This window comes from Melopsittacus undulatus, chromosome 8 (genome assembly GCF_012275295.1).
Source record: "Melopsittacus undulatus isolate bMelUnd1 chromosome 8, bMelUnd1.mat.Z, whole genome shotgun sequence".
NCBI classification, from domain to species: domain Eukaryota; kingdom Metazoa; phylum Chordata; class Aves; order Psittaciformes; family Psittaculidae; genus Melopsittacus; species Melopsittacus undulatus.
The window spans coordinates 22,718,005-22,730,279 of NC_047534.1; the positions used below are offsets into that span (position 1 = coordinate 22,718,005).

The 12,275-nt window shown below is 37.0% G+C and overlaps 1 protein-coding gene across 1 annotated transcript in view; it reads right to left on the minus strand.

The window, feature by feature from the left end:
* DNAJC24 (DnaJ heat shock protein family (Hsp40) member C24) overlaps positions 1-12,275 on the minus strand; it is a 41,365-nt gene that overhangs the window by 10,862 nt on the left and 18,228 nt on the right. Inside the window, exon 3 of the mRNA XM_005150585.3 lies at positions 4,896-5,034. Coding sequence (XP_005150642.1) covers positions 4,896-5,034 — 139 coding nt within the window. The remainder of the gene's footprint in view (positions 1-4,895; positions 5,035-12,275) is intronic.

Sequence of the window (12,275 nt, forward strand, 5' to 3'; positions counted from 1 at the left end):
CACAAGTACAGCCTGCCTGGCTTTCCATCTATTGGATTTGTCTGACAACAAGAAGTGAAAGGATTCTGCAGCTCCATTGTCTCATCTGCAGGATCTCAGAAAACACTGGCAGGCTCATCAGAGAGGTTTATGAGCCTGCAAGTCAAAGAGATTAAAAGGAAAAATCTACTGAGATTCTTTCAGGCTAAAGAACAACATTAAATAACTATTAGCAGCTTGGTTCAGTAAAGCTTTACTAGAGCCCTTGCTGGGTCATTCAGAAATTGTAAAAGAGGAAAGGTATTTAAGTTTCACTTGAGGATACAATAAATATTTCTTGGGCTATTTAAGGCTGAGTTTTAGGGAAAGGGTTGCAAGCAGTGAATGGATATTTCACCCTTTTAACAGTTTGTGGTAATAGTAAAAATAGTCGCAATACTTAAAGATTTTTCTAGCTCTTTATCTGTCATACAGTCTTCAAATTCATAAAAGTTCAAGATATGTATATTCAACCAAATACTGTCCATAGTACCCACTCAGTATCAAAATCAGCACAGTTCTCAAAACCTGGATGTCTTTGTCTTTTTTTTCTAATAGACTGTTAAGTTTCCAAATGATTACTGATGTTCTAGTCTCTCACATTAATTTAAACTAACCATGCCTACATCAATTGAAAATGATAAAAAAGTCATGCATTAAGAATTCCCGTAACAAAAAAAAATGTTTGTTAAATAAAATAAACACTGCTTGACTTGTAGCCAGTGCAGATCAGAACTTTGGGGTTGTGTTCCAGCACTGGCTGAGGGTCTACAGCCCTAAAAATCCATAGCTAGAGAAGGAATACATACTTCTGTGCCTTCACAAGTAGCACCTGGCAGAATGAAAAGCCTGAGGTAACAGCCATGGGAAAATCTTTATTTTGGTCTGAAAGTTTTTTTTTTAAAAGAAGGAATTTTCTTAACAAGGAACAACCAAACTATGCTGTATTGTTTTCCTTTCTTGTAATTAGGTAGGGAAGGTGTTCAATTGCCATTCCTGCTAACTACTGAAAGCATTTTTGTAGATTGTCTCGCTTCTCCTGCTTACTCTTAGTGTATCTGTAAGGTTATTATGTCATCCTATTTACAACATTATGTAAAGTATCTTGGTATCTAATACAGTATCATCACTTTTTTGCCACAGCAGGAGGGAAAGATGGATCAATGGGGAAGCAAACATCTCTAAAACAGCCTCTTCAGTTTACTATACGAGGAGAGGAACATGGAAGGAGCAGGGGAGAAGCTACCATTTCTTTAGCTTGGGTTTTCATTTTCCCACTTTATGACCACACCTGTATAAGCCTCCCTTTCCAAACCTGCAGCAGAAACTTCAAGGACAGATCCTCAAAGATTTTTTTTTCAGGTTTTAAAGAAGACTGGTATTGCCAGTGAAAGCTGAATTAATGACAAGATATTTTAAAACGAGCTATTACAGCCTAACTAAACATTTTTCCTGTGCCTCACTGACTGAAGGGAAGATACGGAGAGGATGGAACCAGACTCCTCAGACATAAAACAGTGCAAGCTGCAGCAATGGCAATTCCAGTTAGGACTTGTAATTTCTCACATAGAATCCCAGACTGGTTTGCGTTGGAAGGGACCTTAAAGCTCACCTACTTCTAACCCCCCACCCACAGGCAGGGACACCTTCCACTAGACCAGGTTGCTCAAACCCCCATGCAGCCTGGCTTTGAAATTTAAGAAATGAAGCAAGAACTAAACAAAAATGATGCTGGAATATCCATGGATGAAAATGCATCTGTAATATTTTTCTAAAAATGTAATTCCAAACCTGAAAATGAAAAGGAGGTATGTGCCGAGATGTGAAAACTCCTCCTCGTGATTACACCCCCACCCTATAAACACCTAGGCTCTATGGACACCTCCATCCATCATCATGTAAGAACATACCCAGCATAGAAACTCACTGGAGCTATACATGGAAGATTCCCTAGATTATTAAATTTCTGCACCCTCTGCCCCCCAAACATATACAGAGCAACTGGTTTTACTGTTAATCCCATGACTACCTTTGAATTATTTGCTACATTAAGTGATTTAATTTTAATTGCAATCTTTCTGTTCATTATTTTTAATCAGGTTGCACAGGACTTGGAGCAACCTGGGCTTGTGGAAGGTGTCCCTGCCCATGGCGGGCGTTAGAACTGGAGGAGCGTTAAGGCTCCTTCCAACCCAAACCAATCTGGGATTCTCTAATGGGGAAAAAAAAAATGTCCATTCTTAATAGGTAAATTTTTATGCAGCTTCCCCCCCCCAATTTTTACTTTTTCTCTCTGGCCTCTCCCCGCTGTCCCCCCGACTGAAAGCAAAACCTTTTAGCATTATAACAGGGTATTCTTATATGTCATTAAAGATATGAAAAAGCAATAAACTAGAAACATTTTCACAAAACAGAGAAAAAGACAGTTCTCCAATTTCCAGACCAGAGAGGCCTGGATGAGTATTTCAGCCAAACTTCTAAATGGTTTGAGGTTTATCCTTTCCGCTTTAATACTATGGCCTGAAGGCACAGAGAAATAAGTAGGAGAGCATAGCGATACCTTCAGAGAAAAGCAGTATTAAGGTATGAAAGCACATTCACTTGTTATTCTCCACAATTCAAACAGGCAGAAAATTAAAACCATAGAGCCCCACACTTTCAGCTTCCTGGAACATCTCTGGCCACCGAGTTTCTAAGCCAAGTAATTAAGATTTAGTTAGTATAACAGGAGAAGGTAAATACAAATAAACAATCTGACTTGGGAAGAGGACAACAGTGCAATGCACTTGCAGCCAGGCACATGTGCATGCTGGCATCCTTCAGATCCTGCTTCCTGGGCCTCACAGTCTTACTAAGCTCACTGTATTATCTCCCTCATCACTATTCCCCTTAGCTGCTGTCTCTGTTCCTTTGTTTCTGTAAGCTTTTACAGCAGTGTCTATGACTCAGTCTAGAATCATGACTTCAGGAGCAGCTTGACATGCATTCAAAGAATTTATTTCACCATCATTTTGCTGCCAGGAAACACGCTGCAAAGAATGCAACAATACTACACATGCGTGTTACATGTGGCTTAGTCTGAAACACCTGGTCCCCTGTGAATGGCACCCTCTATATTAAAATACATCTATTCCATTACCAAATGCCCACGTAAATAAATACACAATTTGTTTTCTTAATTTGCTAAGTCTTTTTTTATAGGATCTTCAAGTGGCTTTTTGAAGACCTCATCTGAATGCAAAAGAACCTCAGGAAATATAGGTAACCTTTAAAATATTTTGGAATGAGTTTTGTCAAAACTAATTTATAGTAATGTCCTTGTATTCCATGGGAAAACAAAGTAACTTACTAAATCTTGATGTATCTCTCAACTTCAGTGGATTAACTTGACCCAAGTGAAATGGAACTCTCTATTTAAGCTTCAGTTAAAAATCAATAGATACAGAGAAGACTTCTCATGTGACCCCTAATATTTCTTTTTTCTTGTGCATGTACAATTTGTGACAACGGAAGACACAACTGATATGACAGTGCCAGAAGTACAATAGGATGAAAGCATTGGGTAGCAGAAATTCCTCTCCTGACATCACATTCAGGCATTTAAAAAATAAATTTGAGATGAAAATGTGTTTATGTTTGACCTTAATTCTGTTTATGTGGCAAATCAGCGCAACATCCAGTTTTTTTTCCCCATCCTTTTAAACTATTTATCCAATGATTCTGTTCTCGCCCCTCCACCCTCTCTTCCAAAACCCACACAAAAGTGTGAAATACAAGATCATTTAACCACAGAATTCATACTGGGTATATACAATTATGTATCGCTCTTTTTATCCAGCAGTAATGCATATATGCCAGAATGACTAAGTCTTTGTCTCTCAAAGTTGCGGTACCCGCAGCAGCAGGGGAGTTAAAAATCAGCACAAGAGAGAAGGGTCTGATGGTGTGCCAATGTACAATGGAAGAGAATTCAATAACAAGCTGCAGAGACAGTGGGCTTTTATCAGACACATTCAGAAGTGGTGGTGGCTACACGTCAATGCTGGACCAGAGTGTGTTACTGCAGAGTGCAACTGAGTGTTTTCCCCACAGGCAATACACTATTATTGACTCCCCCCCCATTAACATGTAGGGTGGATATACATTTATTGAAGGTTCTAATGGAAGGCTGAGGGACTCCTATCCTGAGGCCAGAGCAGAAAGACAGCCTATCACTTCATGTAATGGTAGCCCATGTGTGACAGACCTGACCTACATTTCCCCCCTTTCTTTCTCACAACAGCCTGTCACTGTTTTAAGAAGCTATTTTCTGAGAGGTATAAAAAGAAATGCATGCCAGAGCTGCCTAGTTAATGTGTTATATCTGAATATTATTTATAAACCTGCTTTAAAAGACTGTTTTAGACTACAGATGAATTATGAAAGCTACTATAACACACACAACTGAAAATAATGTGTCTTTAATGATTCTCAAGTGCTTATAAACACATATTAAATACTAGGTATAAAAGGATTAATACCTGGATCTAAGATACTGCAATAAAATGTAAGATAAGACTTAAAATTAAGGTCACTTAATGAAGCTGCCTTAATAAAATAAAAAGGGCTAAGGTCTGTAATTAGTATAAATTTCACGTTTGTTCACATTATCAGCAATAACGCCACCATATGTTTTGTTGGAAGTAATTCAGTGTTTTCACTAACATACGTGTAGCAAAAGCTATAAATAATGGATCCACATTTGAAAGTAGGACAAGAGTGAAAGAACATTTGGCTCAGCAATAAACAGCATTTTAAAATACCATCTAACTACCACTCTCAGACCCTGGTTTTTTAAAGAGCGGCTGCCACTACTGCATTCCTTGGCAGGGACCTACCACGCTGCTGCAGGTCATACTCTTTTTTTGTCTCTTCGTTCCCTAGAATTTTCCACGCTTGATCGACTTCGATGAACCTCTGCACGCGCTCCTCCACTTCTCCTGCTGGCACATCTGCCTTCTGCTTGTCTGGATGATACTGCCCATCACAGAAACAAACAGAAAGATAAAAAAAGTTGAGGGGAGCGGAAGTGAGGAGGGTGGAAGAGGAACAATCAATAATGCATTTGATATTCAGTTAAAAGGACAGAGAAAAGGAGAAGGTCTGAGGTAAGGTGCCAAAGGAAGGGAGACAATGATGCTGGGCACAAGAGAAAACTGCCAATTTAATTAGACCACTGAAATGGCAACAAAACACCAGTGGCACAAATGTCACCATGCACACTGACAGCATTTTCTGGGTAATTTGCTGATGGAATCATTGGTCTTATGGACAATTTACCTAGAGAGAATGACTACCACAAGCAGAAATAGGTACATGCAGAGGAGCACAACACGGGAACAAGAGGAGGTGCTGTAAGTGCTAGCCGCTGAGTATTACACACAGATGATTCAAACAATACCACCCATGTTTAGTTAAGGCTGTCACAGACAAACTAAATGCTGCATCACATGTGCCTAGCATTTTTTCAAAAAAATATTATTTAAGTAGTAAAGAGAATATACGTTATCAGATCTGATAGTACATGCAATTCTGGCTTTGAAAATATACCTCAACATATTTAATTTCTTCCAATTCAGTGAATCAATAGCCCTTCCAAATATTTAAAGTCATGGATCACTGGCTACAAAATTTTGTCATTTTAGTTAAGAAATGGTTATTCAAGGACATGACTGCAAGAAATCCAATGTTAAATGGCAATAATAACTGAAATAGTATCACATTTTTTCTACTATTCATTCTAAACAGAGGATTCCAACTTTTTTGGCTCAAATGCCTATCGAAAAGGAACCCTCAAAGCTCCACCATCTTCCTCTGGCTTTAATTCATCTCCAATAAGCTGGTTTTTTATATATATTTTTAAATTGTGCAGTCTAAATGATGGATCAACAGGAAGCATCATTTAACATGAGAAATTTGTAATATAATCAGACTTATCACCTGTTAATTGTGTTATAAATCTTGATACCCCTTATTTCAGAGCTTTACCATCTTCCCTTTCTATCAACATCAGTTGGGGCACCAAAACATACAGGAGATTTTAATCCCTTTGTTTTAGTTTATAATTAATTTTTGAAAAGAAAGAAAAGAATACTAGTATCATGTCTGCTTTACAAAATCCAAAATTTAAAAGCGCCATTTCTACTGGAGTCTGTTTCCTCTCTGATGTATGTATCTGTCATCTGCTGATGGGTATGTATGGTCCCTTCCAACTCAAACTGTTGTAGGATTCTAGGATAAATCCCATGTGTAACAACAACAGGATGTACATAAGAGCAAAATATTAAGTTTTAACCTCAAGTTTTTCCACAGGTATTTTACCATATACATAGATGAATGAACCTCCAACCTCAACCATGAGGTCCGTACACAAATGTCTATTTTTGTTCCACTGTGAGTGAGCACACTTGAAGCATACTGTGTTAATTTCTTGAGTAACGCAGGAAATTAATTCTTACCCAGATTTATCAGTTGGCTTTTAACTTCTTTCCTATCAATTTAGGAAATTTAATATTTGCAGGACATGCAATTTTTATATTTGAAGGACTGGCAATTTCATGTGACTCAACCAGATTGTTGGGGTTCTAATTAAAATCTGTGCCCATTTTGGTCTCCCTGCTTTTAAAAATAATTTACTCCTTCCTCTGTTGGGCTTGTTCTTCTGCTACCATCTGAAGTTTTTAGCAGTCTACATCTATACTAAGAAAAAGTCCCAAATCTCTGCTCTTTCACTGTAATCCTCTTCATACCTTTCTCCATCTGAAACAATGAACAACGTATCCTTGTTCCAGCTCTTTTAGGCCCTGCTCAGCCTGCTGAGACACCAACCATAGGACACCTTACCAAAGCATTAACCAGCCTAATAGCTGAAGTTCAGAGAGCACTCTGATGTCCTCTGTCAATACTTTAGAAATTAATCAACACTCATTTTTGATTTCTTCCCCTATTTTTGGTTACTGTATACTTGCTTCTGATCCTCCTCCCTCTCCATTATACCCTTCATAGGAGCTGCCTCAACAGAGCCAGGGGTTTGGATTTGTACTGAGGGAGGTGAAATATGAGGCATGTTTCTGATCTACTCCTCTTTTCCCATTCAGCCTTATTTCAGGGTTAATCTCCGCTGCAACTGTGTGCAAGTTCTGTAATGAAAACAGACAAGCCTGTTTTCTACTCGACCTATCTCCTTCTACTCAAACTGAACCATTGTTCATCTCTTCCTCTGTGCATCCAGTTGTAAGTTCTTCCTCAAAATGTTAGAGCCACCCAATGTCTCCTGCAACATCACTTCTCAAAACCTGTGCAAATTATCTTTGTGTCACTCATACCTGCCACCTGAGCACTACTTTCAGCTCTATTAGTGCACTTAGGAACTACCTATATCTTTCTGGCTGCATAAACATAGTGTTTTTAAGAAGCAAGACTTCCATAAAGATAGCTTTTTACTGAGCACACATCCTAATTTTTGAACACAGCACTAATTTTTACTAATGTTATTACTTAACAAGCTTTTATAAAAACAATAAAGGATATTTTCCTGAGCCTGATAGAGGAAGGGTAAAAGGAAGAAGGTCAGAGATGTCTGCCCAGTCTAGTTTTCCCTTTTTTTTTTTTTTACCTCTTGTAGAAGTGAATTTCTAACTTATTTCCGTTGCTAAAGACTGTCTGGAATTTATATCAGTTTATAGCAGATGATGCTTTGTAGTCACTGTGAACACTAAAAAACTGTCCAAGGCTCAAATGAAAAACTTTAAACATTGTCCGTTGGAGACCTGGTGAATTTTTTACTTCTGCAGGAAAGCAAACTTAACCTGACACCCTTTTCAATTGCAGTATCAGTATTATGCCTTTCTAAAACAACTGTATTAGCTGTCTTATTTTCAATATGCATCAGACTGTAGTTATCACCCGGCAAATATACTCTAAAACACAGATACAGGTTCAGTTCATAGTTGTGTAAGTATCATGGAACACCTTAGTTTAAGCAAATTCATTGTATTTCATTATTTTAATCTATTGGCTTTGATACCTATTACAGAATAAAGAGCAAGCAAGTGAGCAAACCTTTTTGGTCTTGGGAAAAATACAGTATTTATGTTGTTATGTTCACCAAATACAGTGTAGACCCTGAAAACTACTTGAGTTCCATCATGTATTTGATTTATACAGTCATAATTTTATTTATGCAATGTACCACACATGGCTTTCACCCACAGGGTTTGTGTAAGAATTTGGAACACACTGTAGCACATTCAACTGCTGTATTTTTTTTTCTACCTACTTTATACTGCATGAAGTTTGGACCCTGCAAAATTAACACCTGGACTTCAATCCCTGAAAATTAGTAAAGACCTTCTGGTCAATAACTGTATTATGTCTCAATAACCGTATTATGTCTCAATAACCGTATTATGTCTCAATAACAATACTAACAGACCTTAAGAACTCTTATCACAAGATGAGACACTATCAGGTCCTTATCCTCCTAACACTTGTACAAGCTGCTTAACTTTATGCAATAAATGTAATAGCGTTGATTGACTTTAATCATATTCAAATGAGCAAGCAGAAAGCATTGAGTTAAATCAATTTAATGTACACTTCTTATTGGCGCTCATTAAGTTATTTTTCAACAGGAATTTACAACACCCAATGAGAATCAATTTGACTTATTGGGAATGAAGGATTGAAGCACACAGGCATAGATAAGTTTTATACTAAATTTGCAATCTCTTGCTAAACTGTGGAATACATGGTAAATAAACCACTCAATATAGTCAAACTTTTACTCATAACTTCTTTTTCACATCACAAATTTAAAAGGCTGATATATAAAAATGTTCAGAAAGTACTGTTCCTTCTCATTTATTACTTAATACATCATCTTGGTTATTTTGCCTTGTGTACAGGGGGTATTAATTTAAAAAAAAAAAAAGATTCCCCACACTCCCAATTCCATTCATCAAAACAGATGGCTTTATTTTCTATGAAAACTACTTCTTCCAAATATTTATGAGAAGTGCTATCCTTTACTATTATGTATTGCACAGATAACTAAAGAATTCCCCCTCTCCCTAAAATTACACAACTTTCAAGTAAGCATGTTTAAGATATAAATACTCAAATTTTTTCTGACTGAGGAAAATCAAGTAGATCAGCTCTATTTTCCCCATTTTTTTTTCTTTTTTTTTTCCTCCAGGATTAAAGTAAGGACTACTCTCCACTTTCCACAGTTTTATCTTTCCTGATTTCCCACATTTCATGCAAAGCTGTCAAACAGTAGGGGGAATCCTAAGCAGCAAATAAAAATATAAAAAGGATGAAGCAGATGTGGCTACATTAAAACCTGACCTTCTCTCCCAAGACAGTATTTTCAAGGAAATATTTTCAAGGTTTTTTATTCTTATTATACACCATTTAGGGTTTTGTTTGTTTGTTTGGTTTGAGTTTTTTTGGTAAGGGAAACCATTATTAAGGTTCTGAAAAGTCAAAAGTAAAGACCAACACAGGACAATGATGAAACCATTACAGTTGAATAAAAAGTGAGACTATTCTGGACTTACTATCATGAGTCGTAAAGTAACCACTAAGCATCTGTACGACCAAGTTACAGCATAATAAATTTCTAATCTATCAATTTTATTAAAGATTTTTAACTTTGAAATTATCTATGGTCTCCTGGAATCACCTTGCTAAATTAAACTGACAAGTTGAGACAACTCTTGAATTCCTGCTTTATTTCAATAGGGGATGCGTACCTATATTTGACCGAGATGTATTTGAAGCTAGAGATGTGCCCCAAGTTCCTGAATAAATCAAGTGTTTTTTTAACAAGGGATTACATTACTTACATGCATTTGAGTACTTGTGCTTTTGTAGAAACTACATCTAATGACTAAATCTAAGCTGTAAATAAGAGTCAATGATAGAATACTAACATCTAAAATCAACAATTAACTCGGTAATCCTTAGCATTCTCCCTTTCTCCATGTTAGACATACAGTATTAGCTATGACAGTCTTATAGCCTGGCAGTATTTGTTTCATGTAATGCAACTAGAACTAAGATTTCCAGCCAAGTATGGATAATCTTTTTACTTTTTGTCACAGCAAAAGTAACAGGAAGCCAGTTTTCATGACCTGCACTACAACTACTGTAGCTCCTGGAATTTGTAAAAAGAATATGTTAAAAAAAATGCAGTGGTGAAAGACACTCTGTAATGGTCAGGGAAGAGAAATTCAACACAAACTTTATAAATACAGCACTACTCCATGTCAGCTGAAGGTACCACTGTGATGAACGACAGAAATTAAAATCACAATCAGAAGAGGTAAATGTCACAAAATTGGTATGCAAATGGTTGGTTGGATTAACACTGCAGAAGTGGAAGTCACCATGGATAAGCATCAGATAGTATGAGATAACAGCAGTACACAGCAATGACGTCCATTCCCACTGATAGAGTTTATGAACGACAGCAAGTGGACACCAGAATTGGATACTCCATTGCTCAGAACAGAACGAGAGGGGAGAAACACTGGAAGCAGCTGGAGGAAGAGAGAAACCCAGGCTGTTATTTTCAAATAACGTTGCCATACTCGTGGCTGGGAATCCAGCTGAATGAGACTTTGCCTCCTCACTGGAACTGCACACACTTTTGAAGAAATCACATTACCAGTATTTGAAAGCTTCCATCTATTTATTCTTGTATCAAAAGCTCCACAGTGAAGAGGCAACGTATTCAAATTTCAGAATCAAAATTCTCTCTCAGAGTTAATATATGACACTTTATCTAGTTAATAAGTCTAAACTATTAACTCCACATTATAAGTTAAAACTCTGACAAAGATAAGATAGGTACAAGCAAGCAGAACAGAAATCCTAACACAAACAGGCTTGGTTTATCAAAGTTTAGCAACAAACAAATGCATTGCACTAAGACAAAAAAAATGTATAATCACCTGTATGTCCTTTGCAATATAACAAACGAAACAAAAAAATGCAGGAGTTAACATGAACACAAAAACTATGTTTAAAAAACATTTCTCAAGCTATATACAACATTATCATCATACATTAGCCACTGTAATTGCTGTTATCTACAGGTTAAGCTAATAAGGTCAGGACAAAAGCTGTCAAGTGTTCTCATCTGACAGAAGTATTCATAGGTCCATGTAAATTTGTCTGTAGACTACAGAGCTCATCATAACACTTCACATCTTATTAAAAAGAAACTGCAAGGCAGTCAACATTAAGGAGAAAAATATTAACCAGCTATTTCCTATTTACTTTCTGATTATAGTCTGAATCCTTGTTACATTTCCTTGCGTTTGGGAAAAAAAAAATAAAAAATCTAAGTTTAATGCCAGTCTGTTTTTAGAAGGGAAGTCCTTTGCCCCAGCTTACAATATAAGTAGTAAACCCAGTTTTTACTGTGACTTGCCAATAAATTTCACCCCGTGACATAGTGTCTGTTCATACTCAAGTTTTTGGCTGCTCTGCCACAAATGCCAACAAAGGGACCAATTAATGAAAACTTTCTTGATACATTCCCAGTGGATGAATGTCCGCCTTGCAGAAGGTACCTTGACAACATTCATCTTGCATAGGCCAAATGGTTGCTCTGTGGTAGCAATTAAGACACCACCAGTCTTGGCTAGATTTAAACCAACAACCAAATCTGTGCAGATCTGACCAAATGCTCATAGAAAGCTGGAGAAATTAACTGCTAAACAAGGGCTGGATTGGGTCATATAATTGCATCAATTTCTCTAGATATCTACAGTCCACATGGACACATTTTTATTACAAAGAAATTGCAATTCTTAAAACAAGATCCCTTAATTTGGCCATATAGCCACAATGTTTAAGCCATGACTATAAGTATCTAAGAAATCAATGACCCTTTTAAATAGTTTCAAGAAGCAAAATAACATGGTAGGCTGACGTTCTCTGTACTAACTTTTTTTCTTTCCACAAAAAGCCAGTGTTCAGTCTTCAAATTGCAATAGCTTTGGAATCAAATTTGGACAGTTAAACTTAGTGCTGCATCCCTCCTCTTTCTAAAATTACATCTGGAAATAGAAGAGTTTTGTTACTTTGATCCACAAGTGCCTATCTGGAAGTCTTCTATGGCAGATTGTGAATGAGAGCCTAGTGATGGCTAGTGGAAAAAACCTTGCCTCCACTGCAAAGCTCATACTGACTCTGGGTGTTAGACA